At 39.9% G+C, this 15180-nt stretch overlaps 1 protein-coding gene and 26 non-coding genes across 32 annotated transcripts in view; 1 reads left to right on the forward strand and 26 right to left on the reverse strand.

Moving 5' to 3' along the window:
- Positions 1–15100, forward strand: part of LOC130182400 (cilia- and flagella-associated protein 54-like) — a 38254-nt gene extending 23154 nt beyond the window's left edge. For 4 of the 6 annotated variants that reach the window (XM_056397305.1, XM_056397302.1, XM_056397304.1 and 1 more), the window contains 3 exons: positions 11886–12032; positions 12138–12258; positions 13099–15100. In XM_056397305.1, coding sequence (XP_056253280.1) covers positions 11886–12032; positions 12138–12258; positions 13099–13154 — 324 coding nt within the window. In that variant the 3' untranslated portion in view covers positions 13155–15100. The remainder of the gene's footprint in view (positions 1–11885; positions 12033–12137; positions 12259–13098) is intronic. The other 2 variants (XM_056397300.1, XM_056397303.1) reach the window with 1 other exon arrangement.
- On the reverse strand, positions 358–430 carry trnar-acg (transfer RNA arginine (anticodon ACG)). The gene has a single exon. It is a non-coding gene; the product is annotated as a tRNA-Arg (tRNA).
- Positions 642–713, reverse strand: trnah-gug (transfer RNA histidin (anticodon GUG)). The gene has a single exon. It is a non-coding gene; the product is annotated as a tRNA-His (tRNA).
- Positions 1060–1132, reverse strand: trnar-acg (transfer RNA arginine (anticodon ACG)). The gene has a single exon. It is a non-coding gene; the product is annotated as a tRNA-Arg (tRNA).
- On the reverse strand, positions 1344–1415 carry trnah-gug (transfer RNA histidin (anticodon GUG)). The gene has a single exon. It is a non-coding gene; the product is annotated as a tRNA-His (tRNA).
- Positions 1762–1834, reverse strand: trnar-acg (transfer RNA arginine (anticodon ACG)). Its single transcript has one exon. It is a non-coding gene; the product is annotated as a tRNA-Arg (tRNA).
- trnah-gug (transfer RNA histidin (anticodon GUG)) lies at positions 2048–2119 on the reverse strand. The gene has a single exon. It is a non-coding gene; the product is annotated as a tRNA-His (tRNA).
- On the reverse strand, positions 2466–2538 carry trnar-acg (transfer RNA arginine (anticodon ACG)). The gene has a single exon. It is a non-coding gene; the product is annotated as a tRNA-Arg (tRNA).
- On the reverse strand, positions 2736–2807 carry trnah-gug (transfer RNA histidin (anticodon GUG)). The gene has a single exon. It is a non-coding gene; the product is annotated as a tRNA-His (tRNA).
- On the reverse strand, positions 3160–3232 carry trnar-acg (transfer RNA arginine (anticodon ACG)). The gene has a single exon. It is a non-coding gene; the product is annotated as a tRNA-Arg (tRNA).
- Positions 3430–3501, reverse strand: trnah-gug (transfer RNA histidin (anticodon GUG)). Its single transcript has one exon. It is a non-coding gene; the product is annotated as a tRNA-His (tRNA).
- Positions 3854–3926, reverse strand: trnar-acg (transfer RNA arginine (anticodon ACG)). The gene has a single exon. It is a non-coding gene; the product is annotated as a tRNA-Arg (tRNA).
- Positions 4140–4211, reverse strand: trnah-gug (transfer RNA histidin (anticodon GUG)). The gene has a single exon. It is a non-coding gene; the product is annotated as a tRNA-His (tRNA).
- Positions 4564–4636, reverse strand: trnar-acg (transfer RNA arginine (anticodon ACG)). Its single transcript has one exon. It is a non-coding gene; the product is annotated as a tRNA-Arg (tRNA).
- On the reverse strand, positions 4850–4921 carry trnah-gug (transfer RNA histidin (anticodon GUG)). Its single transcript has one exon. It is a non-coding gene; the product is annotated as a tRNA-His (tRNA).
- Positions 5268–5340, reverse strand: trnar-acg (transfer RNA arginine (anticodon ACG)). The gene has a single exon. It is a non-coding gene; the product is annotated as a tRNA-Arg (tRNA).
- On the reverse strand, positions 5536–5607 carry trnah-gug (transfer RNA histidin (anticodon GUG)). The gene has a single exon. It is a non-coding gene; the product is annotated as a tRNA-His (tRNA).
- trnar-acg (transfer RNA arginine (anticodon ACG)) lies at positions 5960–6032 on the reverse strand. Its single transcript has one exon. It is a non-coding gene; the product is annotated as a tRNA-Arg (tRNA).
- Positions 6474–6545, reverse strand: trnah-gug (transfer RNA histidin (anticodon GUG)). The gene has a single exon. It is a non-coding gene; the product is annotated as a tRNA-His (tRNA).
- Positions 6892–6964, reverse strand: trnar-acg (transfer RNA arginine (anticodon ACG)). Its single transcript has one exon. It is a non-coding gene; the product is annotated as a tRNA-Arg (tRNA).
- On the reverse strand, positions 7412–7483 carry trnah-gug (transfer RNA histidin (anticodon GUG)). Its single transcript has one exon. It is a non-coding gene; the product is annotated as a tRNA-His (tRNA).
- Positions 9082–9154, reverse strand: trnar-acg (transfer RNA arginine (anticodon ACG)). Its single transcript has one exon. It is a non-coding gene; the product is annotated as a tRNA-Arg (tRNA).
- On the reverse strand, positions 9368–9439 carry trnah-gug (transfer RNA histidin (anticodon GUG)). The gene has a single exon. It is a non-coding gene; the product is annotated as a tRNA-His (tRNA).
- Positions 9786–9858, reverse strand: trnar-acg (transfer RNA arginine (anticodon ACG)). Its single transcript has one exon. It is a non-coding gene; the product is annotated as a tRNA-Arg (tRNA).
- Positions 10056–10127, reverse strand: trnah-gug (transfer RNA histidin (anticodon GUG)). Its single transcript has one exon. It is a non-coding gene; the product is annotated as a tRNA-His (tRNA).
- On the reverse strand, positions 10480–10552 carry trnar-acg (transfer RNA arginine (anticodon ACG)). The gene has a single exon. It is a non-coding gene; the product is annotated as a tRNA-Arg (tRNA).
- Positions 11184–11256, reverse strand: trnar-acg (transfer RNA arginine (anticodon ACG)). The gene has a single exon. It is a non-coding gene; the product is annotated as a tRNA-Arg (tRNA).
- Positions 15101–15180: the final 80 nt, after the last annotated feature.

A 15180-nucleotide genomic window follows, 5' to 3' on the forward strand; every position in this document is an offset into this window, starting at 1 on the left:
ACGATCATGGCGAATCCTTTTAACTGCTCGCTGTAATGATAGCATATTTCCATCTCTTCATACCAAAGGTTCCTCTATTCTATATGTAATGGCTTTTCTCAGAGTGTGACTAAAGTCAGTCAAGTTTACTGGATGACTGATCTGTCACTGTTTTATACTTTCTTTATTCTCAAAAGTTGGTTTTGAAATCAATATGACGAGTAGGTAATTCTAAAAGCAAGAAAGGGGCCAGGCCAGCTGTGAATGAAGGATTCTGACTGTTTGAAGGACATTTTCCTGTCATTTGGTCAGTGCATTTTGATACATAGTATTTAGAGGAGGAGTTTTGGAAACGACAGACGAGTTGTAAGTTAAAATCGAGCTAGCCAGGAGTTGAACCTAGAATCTTCTGATCCGTAGTCAGACGCGTTATCCATTGCGCCACTAGCCCCATGTACATTTGTATGATGTATAACATTGATTGTCACAGAATTGCATATAAACAGTTGTGCTGTTGTAGTCAAGTGTGGAGAACACCAGACGCCTGCAACAAGTATGTAAAACAACGTACCTATGTATTGTTGCCATGAAGTTTTAGACAAATGTAGAGAATGACAGTCATCTTCAACAAGAATCAATAAAACAACTTGCCTGTCTATTGCTGCCGTGACCCGGATTCGAACCGGGGTTGCTGCGGCCACAACGCAGAGTACTAACCACTATACGATCACGGCGACTTAGCTTGCTTGCTCGCTGTAGTGATAGCATATTTCCATCTCTTCATACCAAAGGTTCCTCTATTCTATATGTAATGGCTTTTCTCAGAGTGTGACTAAAGTCAGTCAAGTTTACTGGATGACTGATCTGTCACTGTTTTATATTTTCTTTATTCTCAAAAGTTGGTTTTGAAATCAAAATAACGAGTAGGTAATTCTAAAAGCAAGAATGGGGCCAGGCCAGCTGTGAATGAAGGATTCTGACTGTTTGAAGGACAATTAGCTATCATTTGGTCAGTGCATTTTGATACATAGTATTTAGAGGAGGAGTTTTGGAAACGACAGACGAGTTGTAAGTTAAAATCGAGCTAGCCAGGAGTTGAACCTAGAATCTTCTGATCCGTAGTCAGACGCGTTATCCATTGCGCCACTAGCCCCATGTACATTTGTATGATGTATAACATTGATTGTCACAGAATTGCATATAAACAGTTGTGCTGTTGTAGTCAAGTGTGGAGAACACCAGACGCCTGCAACAAGTATGTAAAACAACGTACCTATGTATTGTTGCCATGAAGTTTTAGACAAATGTAGAGAATGACAGTCATCTTCAACAAGAATCAATAAAACAACTTGCCTGTCTATTGCTGCCGTGACCCGGATTCGAACCGGGGTTGCTGCGGCCACAACGCAGAGTACTAACCACTATACGATCACGGCGACTTAGCTTGCTTGCTCGCTGTAGTGATAGCATATTTCCATCTCTTCATACCAAAGGTTCCTCTATTCTATATGTAATGGCTTTTCTCAGAGTGTGACTAAAGTCACTCAAGTTTACTGGATGACTGATCTGTCACTGTTTTATATTTTCCTTATTCTCAAAAGTTGGTTTTGAAATCAATATGACGAGTAGGTAATTCTAAAAGCAAGAATGGGGCCAGGCCAGCTGTGAATGAAGGATTCTGACTGTTTGAAGGACAATTAGCTATCATTCTGTCTGCGCATTTTGATACATAGTATGTAGAGGAGGAGTTTTGGAAACGGCGGACAAGTTGTAAGTTAAAATTGAGCTAGCCAGGAGTCGAACCTAGAATCTTCTGATCCGTAGTCAGACGCGTTATCCATTGCGCCACTAGCCCCATGTACATTTGTATGATGTATAACACTGATTGTCACAGAATTGCATATAAACAGTTGTGCTGTTGTAGTCAAGTGTGGAGAACACCAGACGCCTGCAACAAGTATATGTAAAACAACGTACCTATGTATTGTTGCCATGAAGTTTTAGACAAATGTAGAGAATGACAGTCATCTTCAACAGGAATCAATAAAACAACTTGCCTGTCTATTGCTGCCGTGACCCGGATTCGAACCGGGGTTGCTGCGGCCACAACGCAGAGTACTAACCACTATACGATCACGGCGACTTAGCTTGCTTGCTCGCTGTAGTGATAGCATATTTCCATCTCTTTATACCAAAGGTTCCTCTATTCTATATGTAATGGCTTTTCTCAGAGTGTGACTAAAGTCAGTCAAGTTTACTGGATGACTGATCTGTCACTGTTTTATATTTTCTTTATTCTCAAAAGTTGGTTTTGAAATCAAAATAACGAGTAGGTAATTCTAAAAGCAAGAATGGGGCCAGGCCAGCTGTGAATGAAGGATTCTGACTGTTTGAAGGACAATTAGCTATCATTCTGTCTGCGCATTTTGATACATAGTATGTAGAGGAGGAGTTTTGGAAACGGCGGACAAGTTGTAAGTTAAAATTGAGCTAGCCAGGAGTCGAACCTAGAATCTTCTGATCCGTAGTCAGACGCGTTATCCATTGCGCCACTAGCCCCATGTACATTTGTATGATGTATAACATTGATTGTCACAGAATTGCATATAAACAGTTGTGCTGTTGTAGTCAAGTGTGGAGAACACCAGACGCCTGCAACAAGTATATGTAAAACAAAGTACCTATGTATTGTTGCCATGAAGTTGTAGACAAATGTAGAGAATGACAGTCAATAAAACAACTTTCCGGTCTATTGTTGCCGTGACCCGGATTCGAACCGGGGTTGCTGCGGCCACAACGCAGAGTACTAACCACTATACGATCACGGCGACTTATTTTGCTTGCTCGCTGTAGTGATAGCATATTTCCATCTCTTCAGACAAAAGGTTCCTCTATTCTATATGTAATGGCTTTTCTCAGAGTGTGACTAAAGTCAGTCAAGTTTACTGGATGACTGATCTGTCACTGTTTTATATTTTCCTTATTCTCAAAAGTTGGTTTTGAAATCAATATGACGAGTAGGTAATTCTAAAAGCAAGAATGGGGCCAGGCCAGCTGTGAATGAAGGATTCTGACTGTTTGAAGGACATTTTCCTGTCATTTGGTCAGTGCATTGTGATACATAGTATGTAGAGGAGGAGTTTTGGAAACGACGGACAAGTTGTAAGTTAAAGTTTATATCGAGCTAGCCAGGAGTCGAACCTAGAATCTTCTGATCCGTAGTCAGACGCGTTATCCATTGCGCCACTAGCCCCATGTACATTTGTGTGATGTATAACATTGATTGTCACAGAATTGCATATAAACAGTTGTGCTGTTGTAGTCAAGTGTGGAGAACACCAGACGCCTGCAACAAGTATATGTAAAACAAAGTACCTATGTATTGTTGCCATGAAGTTTTAGACAAATGTAGAGAATGACAGTCAATAAAACAACTTTCCGGTCTATTGTTGCCGTGACCCGGATTCGAACCGGGGTTGCTGCGGCCACAACGCAGAGTACTAACCACTATACGATCACGGCGACTTATTTTGCTTGCTCGCTGTAGTGATAGCATATTTCCATCTCTTCAGACAAAAGGTTCCTCTATTCTATATGTAATGGCTTTTCTCAGAGTGTGACTAAAGTCAGTCAAGTTTACTGGATGACTGATCTGTCACTGTTTTATATTTTCCTTATTCTCAAAAGTTGGTTTTGAAATCAATATGACGAGTAGGTAATTCTAAAAGCAAGAATGGGGCCAGGCCAGCTGTGAATGAAGGATTCTGACTGTTTGAAGGACATTTTCCTGTCATTTGGTCAGTGCATTGTGATACATAGTATGTAGAGGAGGAGTTTTGGAAACGACGGACAAGTTGTAAGTTAAAGTTTATATCGAGCTAGCCAGGAGTCGAACCTAGAATCTTCTGATCCGTAGTCAGACGCGTTATCCATTGCGCCACTAGCCCCATGTACATTTGTGTGATGTATAACATTGATTGTCACAGAATTGCATATAAACAGTTGTGCTGTTGTAGTCAAGTGTGGAGAACACCAGACGCCTGCAACAAGTATATGTAAAACAACGTACCTATGTATTGTTGCCATGAAGTTTTAGACAAATGTAGAGAATGACAGTCATCTTCAACAAGAATCAATAAAACAACTTGCCTGTCTATTGTTGCCGTGACCCGGATTCGAACCGGGGTTGCTGCGGCCACAACGCAGAGTACTAACCACTATACGATCACGGCGACTTAGCTTGCTTGCTCGCTGAAATGATAGCATATTTCCATCTCTTCATACCAAAGGTTCCCCTATTCTATATGTAATGGCTTTTCTCAGAGTGTGACTAAAGTCAGTCAAGTTTACTGGATGACTGATCTGTCACTGTTTTATATTTTCCTTATTCTCAAAAGTTGGTTTTGAAATCAATATGACGAGTAGGTAATTCTAAAAGCAAGAATGGGGCCAGGCCAGCTGTGAATGAAGGATTCTGACTGTTTGAAGGACATTTTCCTGTCATTTGGTCAGTGCATTTTGATACATAGTATGTAGAGGAGGAGTTTTGGAAACGACGGACAAGTTGTAAGTTAAAGTTTATATCGAGCTAGCCAGGAGTCGAACCTAGAATCTTCTGATCCGTAGTCAGACGCGTTATCCATTGCGCCACTAGCCCCATGTACATTTGTGTGATGTATAACATTGATTGTCACAGAATTGCATATAAACAGTTGTGCTGTTGTAGTCAAGTGTGGAGAACACCAGATGCCTGCAACAAGTATATGTAAAACAACGTACCTATGTATTGTTGCCATGAAGTTTTAGACAAATGTAGAGAATGACAGTCATCTTCAACAAGAATCAATAAAACAACTTGCCTGTCTATTGTTGCCGTGACCCGGATTCGAACCGGGGTTGCTGCGGCCACAACGCAGAGTACTAACCACTATACGATCACGGCGACTTAGCTTGCTTGCTCGCTGAAATGATAGCATATTTCCATCTCTTCATACCAAAGGTTCCCCTATTCTATATGTAATGGCTTTTCTCAGAGTGTGACTAAAGTCAGTCAAGTTTACTGGATGACTGATCTGTCACTGTTTTATATTTTCCTTACTCTCAAAAGTTGGTTTTGAAATCAATATGACGAGTAGGTAATTCTAAAAGCAAGAATGGGGCCAGGCCAGCTGTGAATGAAGGATTCTGACTGTTTGAAGGACAATTAGCTATCATTCTGTCTGCGCATTTTGATACATAGTATGTAGAGGAGGAGTTTTGGAAACGGCGGACAAGTTGTAAGTTAAAATTGAGCTAGCCAGGAGTCGAACCTAGAATCTTCTGATCCGTAGTCAGACGCGTTATCCATTGCGCCACTAGCCCCATGTACATTTGTATGATGTATAACACTGATTCTCACAGAATTGCATATAAACAGTTGTGCTGTTGTAGTCAAGTGTGGAGAACACCAGACGCCTGCAACAAGTATGTAAAACAAAGTACCTATGTATTGTTGCCATGAAGTTGTAGACAAATGTAGAGAATGACAGTCAATAAAACAACTTTCCGGTCTATTGTTGCCGTGACCCGGATTCGAACCGGGGTTGCTGCGGCCACAACGCAGAGTACTAACCACTATACGATCACGGCGACTTATTTTGCTTGCTCGCTGTAGTGATAGCATATTTCCATCTCTTCAGACAAAAGGTTCCTCTATTCTATATGTAATGGCTTTTCTCAGAGTGTGACTAAAGTCACTCAAGTTTACTGGATGACTGATCTGTCACTGTTTTATATTTTCCTTATTCTCAAAAGTTGGTTTTGAAATCAATATGACGAGTAGGTAATTCTAAAAGCAAGAATGGGGCCAGGCCAGCTGTGAATGAAGGATTCTGACTGTTTGAAGGACATTTTCCTGTCATTTGGTCAGTGCATTGTGATACATAGTATGTAGAGGAGGAGTTTTGGAAACGACGGACAAGTTGTAAGTTAAAGTTTATATCGAGCTAGCCAGGAGTCGAACCTAGAATCTTCTGATCCGTAGTCAGACGCGTTATCCATTGCGCCACTAGCCCCATGTACATTTGTGTGATGTATAACATTGATTGTCACAGAATTGCATATAAACAGTTGTGCTGTTGTAGTCAAGTGTGGAGAACACCAGACGCCTGCAACAAGTATGTAAAACAACGTACCTATGTATTGTTGCCATGATGTTTTAGACAAATGTAGAGAATGACAGTCATCTTCAACAAGAATCAATAAAACAACTTGCCTGTCTATTGTAGTCAGACGCGTTATCCATTGCGCCACTAGCCCCATGTACATTTGTGTGATGTATAACATTGATTGTCACAGAATTGCATATAAACAGTTGTGCTGTTGTAGTCAAGTGTGGAGAACACCAGACGCCTGCAACAAGTATATGTAAAACAAAGTACCTATGTATTGTTGCCATGAAGTTGTAGACAAATGTAGAGAATGACAGTCAATAAAACAACTTTCCGGTCTATTGTTGCCGTGACCCGGATTCGAACCGGGGTTGCTGCGGCCACAACGCAGAGTACTAACCACTATACGATCACGGCGACTTATTTTGCTTGCTCGCTGTAGTGATAGCATATTTCCATCTCTTCAGACAAAAGGTTCCTCTATTCTATATGTAATGGCTTTTCTCAGAGTGTGACTAAAGTCAATCAAGTTTACTGGATGACTGATCTGTCACTGTTTTATATTTTCTTTATTCTCAAAAGTTGGTTTTGAAATCAAAATAACGAGTAGGTAATTCTAAAAGCAAGAATGGGGCCAGGCCAGCTGTGAATGAAGGATTCTGACTGTTTGAAGGACATTTTCCTGTCATTTGGTCAGTGCATTGTGATACATAGTATGTAGAGGAGGAGTTTTGGAAACGGCGGACAAGTTGTAAGTTAAAATTGAGCTAGCCAGGAGTCGAACCTAGAATCTTCTGATCCGTAGTCAGACGCGTTATCCATTGCGCCACTAGCCCCATGTACATTTGTATGATGTATAACACTGATTGTCACAGAATTGCATATAAACAGTTGTGCTGTTGTAGTCAAGTGTGGAGAACACCAGACGCCTGCAACAAGTATATCGTCACCTTCCTAAAATAATGGCCTAAGTCATGTTTTGACAAAAATGTTTTTTTTGCCTAAATCACCCCCTCATGATGCTGGCCACCTCTGGTAAAATCGCCTGAATCCTCAGTTGAGGGGAACATGCAATTCTACCCCCGGTTGTATAATGGCCTATGTCAAAAGTGTGACTCTTTTGTTGAGTTTTTTGTGTTTCCTGAAAAACCTGAAAAAATGACTTAGGCCATTATTTTAAGAGGGTGTCGATATGTAAAACAAAGTACCTATGTATTGTTGCCATGAAGTTGTAGACAAATGTAGAGAATGACAGTCAATAAAACAACTTTCCGGTCTATTGTTGCCGTGACCCGGATTCGAACCGGGGTTGCTGCGGCCACAACGCAGAGTACTAACCACTATACGATCACGGCGACTTATTTTGCTTGCTCGCTGTAGTGATAGCATATTTCCATCTCTTCAGACAAAAGGTTCCTCTATTCTATATGTAATGGCTTTTCTCAGAGTGTGACTAAAGTCAGTCAAGTTTACTGGATGACTGATCTGTCACTGTTTTATATTTTCCTTATTCAGGGTGGCCGCGGGGTTGTAAAAAGTAGTGAAAGGTAGTAAATTAAATTAAGCCAAATTAAGGCCAGTAAAAAGTAGTAAAAAGTAGTAAACGTCATCTGACGAGGTAGTAAATTTTTGAGCCTCCATCCAACTGGACCTATGCGTTTTTCAATTTGTGTAACTTACCTGCAGGCCATTAAATTATTAAACTTTCGTGAATTTATTTCTATGTTGCGAGTAGGACCTGAGTGATAGGAATATTATCAATGGAATGATGTACGTGCATTGGTCACGTGCGCGTGCTCGTTGAATCTGGGTACCGGGCTGGCTCATCTGTGCTAGTTCGTTAGTTTGCCGCAGACATGGGCAAATGCAAGTTTTCTGACCTCTGGATGGAGGAATCAGCGTTTAAAGACTGGCTTCGGCCAGTAGTTGGCAACAACCGAGAGGCTTACTGCAACGTCTGTAAGAAGACTATACATATTACATGGATGGGGGTGAAGGTAGTTAAATCGCACATGGAGTCGACTAGCCACCAAGCAAGGATGCGGGGTCGTAACTCGCAGCTACCGCTGTCACTATTTTGCACCGGCACTAGTGCTAGCAGTGCTACATCGGCTATTACGGCTACATCTACGCCCTCGTCCCGTGGGGCATGGGGGCAGTGCTAACTGCTAACTCCCCCAAAGCATGTCCCCTTGGGTCGGCTTTAAGCTGCCTGTCCATAACTTGGCCTATGTTGTCCCAAATTGTCTCATTCTTTTTCCTATGTGCTGCATGTGGTGAGCTTATACAACAGGACTATGGGTCAATTTACACCAGACTTACACTTAAAGTTTGCTCCCTCTGTGTGTGTGTGTGTGTGTGTGTGTGTGTGTGTGTGTTGGCCAGTTATTGTGCCCAGTGTTGAACTTAAATTAAGTTATTTATTCTGAAAAGTCTTGTAATTGTTATGCAATTGTTTTTGACTTTTTACATTGAGTAAAACCTATGGAGCAAGGCCTGTTGTGACCTCTTGATTAATTCAACTCCTATGATCATGGCTCTATTATGCCCCCCCACCCGGAGCACTCGTGCCCCTAAGTTTAAAAAAAAAAAAAAAACCAGCACAGAAAAAATAATGGGGGCACAGGTAGGCCACACTTTACGCCGCTAAAGTTGTAGCATAAAGTTGTGCTGGTAGTAAAAAATATTGTGAAGGTAGTAAAAAGGTAGTAAAAAGGTAGTAAATTCATCCCTGAATCTCTGTAGACACCCTGTTATTCTCAAAAGTTGGTTTTGAAATCAATATGACGAGTAGGTAATTCTAAAAGCAAGAATGGGGCCAGGCCAGCTGTGAATGAAGGATTCTGACTGTTTGAAGGACATTTTCCTGTCATTTGGTCAGTGCATTGTGATACATAGTATGTAGAGGAGGAGTTTTGGAAACGACGGACAAGTTGTAAGTTAAAGTTTATATCGAGCTAGCCAGGAGTCGAACCTAGAATCTTCTGATCCGTAGTCAGACGCGTTATCCATTGCGCCACTAGCCCCATGTACATTTGTGTGATGTATAACATTGATTGTCACAGAATTGCATATAAACAGTTGTGCTGTTGTAGTCAAGTGTGGAGAACACCAGACGCCTGCAACAAGTATATGTAAAACAACGTACCTATGTATTGTTGCCATGAAGTTTTAGACAAATGTAGAGAATGACAGTCATCTTCAACAAGAATCAATAAAACAACTTGCCTGTCTATTGTTGCCGTGACCCGGATTCGAACCGGGGTTGCTGCGGCCACAACGCAGAGTACTAACCACTATACGATCACGGCGACTTAGCTTGCTTGCTCGCTGAAATGATAGCATATTTCCATCTCTTCATACCAAAGGTTCCCCTATTCTATATGTAATGGCTTTTCTCAGAGTGTGACTAAAGTCAGTCAAGTTTACTGGATGACTGATCTGTCACTGTTTTATATTTTCCTTATTCTCAAAAGTTGGTTTTGAAATCAATATGACGAGTAGGTAATTCTAAAAGCAAGAATGGGGCCAGGCCAGCTGTGAATGAAGGATTCTGACTGTTTGAAGGACAATTAGCTATCATTCTGTCTGCGCATTTTGATACATAGTATGTAGAGGAGGAGTTTTGGAAACGGCGGACAAGTTGTAAGTTAAAATTGAGCTAGCCAGGAGTCGAACCTAGAATCTTCTGATCCGTAGTCAGACGCGTTATCCATTGCGCCACTAGCCCCATGTACATTTGTGTGATGTATAACATTGATTGTCACAGAATTGCATATAAACAGTTGTGCTGTTGTAGTCAAGTGTGGAGAACACCAGACGCCTGCAACAAGTATATGTAAAACAAAGTACCTATGTATTGTTGCCATGAAGTTGTAGACAAATGTAGAGAATGACAGTCAATAAAACAACTTTCCGGTCTATTGTTGCCGTGACCCGGATTCGAACCGGGGTTGCTGCGGCCACAACGCAGAGTACTAACCACTATACGATCACGGCGACTTATTTTGCTTGCTCGCTGTAGTGATAGCATATTTCCATCTCTTCAGACAAAAGGTTCCTCTATTCTATATGTAATGGCTTTTCTCAGAGTGTGACTAAAGTCAGTCAAGTTTACTGGATGACTGATCTGTCACTGTTTTATATTTTCCTTATTCTCAAAAGTTGGTTTTGAAATCAATATGACGAGTAGGTAATTCTAAAAGCAAGAATGGGGCCAGGCCAGCTGTGAATGAAGGATTCTGACTGTTTGAAGGACATTTTCCTGTCATTTGGTCAGTGCATTTTGATACATAGTATGTAGAGGAGGAGTTTTGGAAACGACGGACAAGTTGTAAGTTAAAGTTTATATCGAGCTAGCCAGGAGTCGAACCTAGAATCTTCTGATCCGTAGTCAGACGCGTTATCCATTGCGCCACTAGCCCCATGTACATTTGTGTGATGTATAACATTGATTGTCACAGAATTGCATATAAACAGTTGTGCTGTTGTAGTCAAGTGTGGAGAACACCAGACGCCTGCAACAAGTATATGTAAAACAACGTACCTATGTATTGTTGCCATGAAGTTTTAGACAAATGTAGAGAATGACAGTCATCTTCAACAAGAATCAATAAAACAACTTGCCTGTCTATTGTTGCCGTGACCCGGATTCGAACCGGGGTTGCTGCGGCCACAACGCAGAGTACTAACCACTATACGATTACGGCGACTTAGCTTGCTTGCTCGCTGAAATGATAGCATGTTTCCATCTCTTCATACCAAAGGCTCCCCTGTTCTATATGTAATGGCTTTTCTCAGAGTGTGACTAAAGTCAGTCAAGTTTACTGGATGACTGATCTGTCACTGTTTTATATTTTACTTATTCTCAAAAGTTGGTTTTGAAATCAATATGACGAGTAGGTAATTCTAAAAGCAAGAATGGGGCCAGGCCAGCTGTGAATGAAGGATTCTGACTGTTTGAAGGACAATTAGCTATCATTCTGTCTGCGCATTTTGATACATAGTATGTAGAGGAGGAGTTTTGGAAACGGCGGACAAGTTGTAAGTTAAAATTGAGCTAGCCAGGAGTCGAACCTAGAATCTTCTGATCCGTAGTCAGACGCGTTATCCATTGCGCCACTAGCCCCATGTACATTTGTATGATGTATAACACTGATTGTCACAGAATTGCATATAAACAGTTGTGCTGTTGTAGTCAAGTGTGGAGAACACCAGACGCCTGCAACAAGTATATGTAAAACAAAGTACCTATGTATTGTTGCCATGAAGTTGTAGACAAATGTAGAGAATGACAGTCAACTCCAACAAGTATAAATAAAACAATACAAGGAAAAGTAATATATTCTTAATATAATAGCAATAATAATATAATATAAATACATATTGTTGCCGTGACCCGGATTCGAACCAGGGTTCGAGGAGGAGTTTTGGAAACGACGGACAAGTTGTAAGTTTTGCATTGAATTTAATTCATATTTTTTGTTCTTTAATGTTTTTTATGATCCCTTCTATTGTTATCATTATACTGTGTGGGTCATCATTTTAACTCACTGTTTTCAAGAATGTATTTATATTATATTATTATTGCTATTATATTAAGAATATATTGCTTTTCCTTGTATTGTTTTTTTCAGATGCCTCTATTTCTTTTGTACTTGCTTTTCAGTCAAGGATGTATGATTCTGGTTGTTGATGTGTAATGATTAAGAATAATCATAGTGCTGTTGTGTTCTGTATGTTTTTGAATGCGTGTAGGAAGCAGTGAGCCTGCTGTCAGGACGGACATGCATACCACCAGGGTCCAGTGTTACTCTGGCTCGAGCCACTTTGCTACTCAGTGACCTTAGAAGAGTACAGAGCACCACACTTCTAAAACTGACACAGAAACTACTGCAAAAGCAGGTAGACCAGCACACATACAGTATATACATACTGTACCTGTCAGTATTCAAAAATAGGCAAAACTTAAAACGTTAACATTTAATCCTTTTTCTCTGTTTCTTTCAGCTGTGTATTTTTGGTGAGAATGTGGCATTGGATGATGGAAAATTGTGTTTTGCTCCTCCTGGACCTAGCAACATCTACCTCCCTTACCTCAGCATACTGGATCAGACCACTTTACGAATTGGTAAATAAAGAGCTTGACTTTTTACACATTTTTTGCCATTTTTGTGGGAACAACACAAAGACTCAACAACTTTGTGAGGCTGTACTTATGCTAGCATTAGCAGGCTAAGATGTTCACAATAACAATGTTAACCTGCTGATGAATAGAAGGTAATGTTTTTACTTACTTGCCTGTAACCCAAAATACAGCTGATTGGGAATGGCATGAGTTTCTCAAGTATTTTGTCATGAACCCAAGTACTGTATAAAGTAAAAAATCAGGATTCATACTCTGCAGACCTTGAGTATCTGTAGAAAATCAAATGGCAATCAAGAGAGTCATGCTGCTATCAACCAACAGGATCAATCTTAAAATGGAAAATGTATCTTAAAATTGACTCCATCCAAAAAGTATGGAACATAGACTCCATGATTTAGGTGTAAAATTTTACAATAAACCCATCAAAGATGTCCATGGTATCCAATAAACCATTACGTTCATTATCGATAAATCTTATTTTCTCAAGTAGCGCAAGTGATTACTTGTTCTGCCTGTAAGATATCAGTGACATTATAGTGACAACTGTCATTGAAGACCAAGAAAACCAGCACATTTTCCAATTTGAGAAGCTAGAACTACTGTTTATTTGGCATTTAATCTTTGAAAATACTTAAATGATTAATCAATTACTTAATTGGCAATTGACAATTCTGTTAATTGACAATTCAATTTGACAAATTCTTTTAGCTACTCTCTAATGCCAGAAGAAGCAGCTTGTCAGCTATAATTATTTGCTGTGCATGCATGCAAACTCAACAACCAGTTCTTGTAACATTACTCTATCTTGCATTGTTTCTGCAGGTCAAATCCAGGATCTCTGCGCCATGGAAATGCCAGTTTCTGCACAGTCTTTATAATCTACTTCCAAGCAGCATTTGCAACTGTCCAGCCAGATTGAGAGAGACACTCAGGCACCAATTCCATCTCTGGGCAACCTCCTGTCCTACAAGCCCCCCATGTTCAGCCATCTAAACCGAATAGAATGACAGCCATAAGGTGTTACAGTTAGAACTTGTGGGCAACCTGGTGAAATGGCACATTATGTAATCAACTTGGTATTTAAAAACTGAAGTACTGTATTTGTTAACAGGCTATTACAATGGATATTTATAATATGAAATAGAACTTAAATGCAAATAATAACTGGACCTGGAAATAGTTTGATAAGCTGAACAAGAATGCAAATGTTATGTCATGGATATTTAAAGTTACTGTAAGTTGATATTATCTAGAATTGATATCGATGATGGTTATGTTGGTCCTGTATATATTCATGTGATTTTATCTTCATATTCTTTATTCTTTAATCTTACAGTATGTTTACCTGCAAGCTGGCAGCATACAGAAACAAATAGCACTGTAAGAGTTTGTAATAAACATTTCTTTAGATACCTTTTGAAATGCAGGGCAAACTGGCAGTTGAGCCCAGGCAACTTGTCAGGTTCAGAATGCTAGTGTCATTACCAAGTATGACTGATGGGTAAAACTTGGGTGGTATTACAGATGGATTGAATATTATACATTTTTGGCAAAATGCCTATTTAAAACCTTATTACCTCTTTCTAAATCTGAAGTTTGACAGTTTAGTTTTAAATGACACAATGTGACTGTTACTTTCACATTTTCCTAATAACTTCATTGCTTATGAAAATAGCATTATGGGGATGAAAAAGGACAAGGGCACTGGCCTAAGGGCCAGAGTCCAGCATCATCATCCCTAAAACAATCCAGGGCAGAGTGTGCAGAGCAAACCTAGGTACGGCTAACATTTTAACTGATTACCATCAGACATACAGCTGTAAAAACATAAATCCATATCATTTCAACATAAACATAATTTCTGTTATTACATCACACTAAATTCAAAAATGAGCACGACTGACTGAACAAAATCCCTCTAGAATGTGTGACTAAATGAGATGGGGTATTGAGGAGTGATCTAATTGAAGTCCAGGGACCTTCAAGTCAAATGTCCAATGTTTCTAAGCTTGTGGCCGACATATAGTCCAGGTATCCCTTACATTAAGCCAGTCCTTACTTTCCAGTGAATGAGTATTGTAGTTTTCACATAGAAACATGCTACTCCGATCAGCCATTGTATCATTGGGAAATTGATTCCCACTACCTTACTGCCCAGTATACACGCTGTGGGGCATTTTGGGATATTTTCATAAGAAATAGAAAAAATATATACTTAATTAAGACTGAATCATCAATGTGTAAACAGCATTGTACTGTTGTAGCTGCTGTTTGAACTATATAGTTAGCTAGTTTAGTCCAGTAATTCCCAACCTAGGGGTAGTTGCCCTCCAAAGGGTCACCAAATCTCAGTGGTCCTGAGAAGATAAATGTGAGAGGACAAAATTAGAAACAAAGTTCTGATACGCAAACCTTTATTCAGGTTTTGGACTTCTCTAATTGGAATTTGTAACTACAGCTGTTATGTAGCTTACTGCAGTAAAACTACATTTCCCAGTAAAATGCAGTAGACTAGAAGTATAAAGTGGCACAAAATAGAAATACTAGCAGAGTATAAGTACATCAAAATTGTGCTTGTGCAGTATTTTGATTACTTACTGCTGTCCATGCCACCACTGGTTTAATGGTAGAAAATAAAAGGCTGAGGTCACATACAGATATAGCCTGGAACCAAAGAAATTCTGAATTGTGGCTTTACTTATCATACATTGGGCTACATTTATGAAGCTAAAATGTGTAGCGTAAGCTTATTATCGCTAACATATTGTTTCAGGCAACCACAAGCTGATAGTATGTCCTCAGTTTCAACTGTGGAAGCATTCATCAATGGTACTCTTATTCTGAAAACTGTAACCGGAACTTCCGTTTGTCAGTGTGACTCGGTGATTTGACACCGGCTTTACA

Source organism: Seriola aureovittata, chromosome 15, assembly GCF_021018895.1.
Source record: "Seriola aureovittata isolate HTS-2021-v1 ecotype China chromosome 15, ASM2101889v1, whole genome shotgun sequence".
Lineage (NCBI taxonomy): Eukaryota > Metazoa > Chordata > Actinopteri > Carangiformes > Carangidae > Seriola > Seriola aureovittata.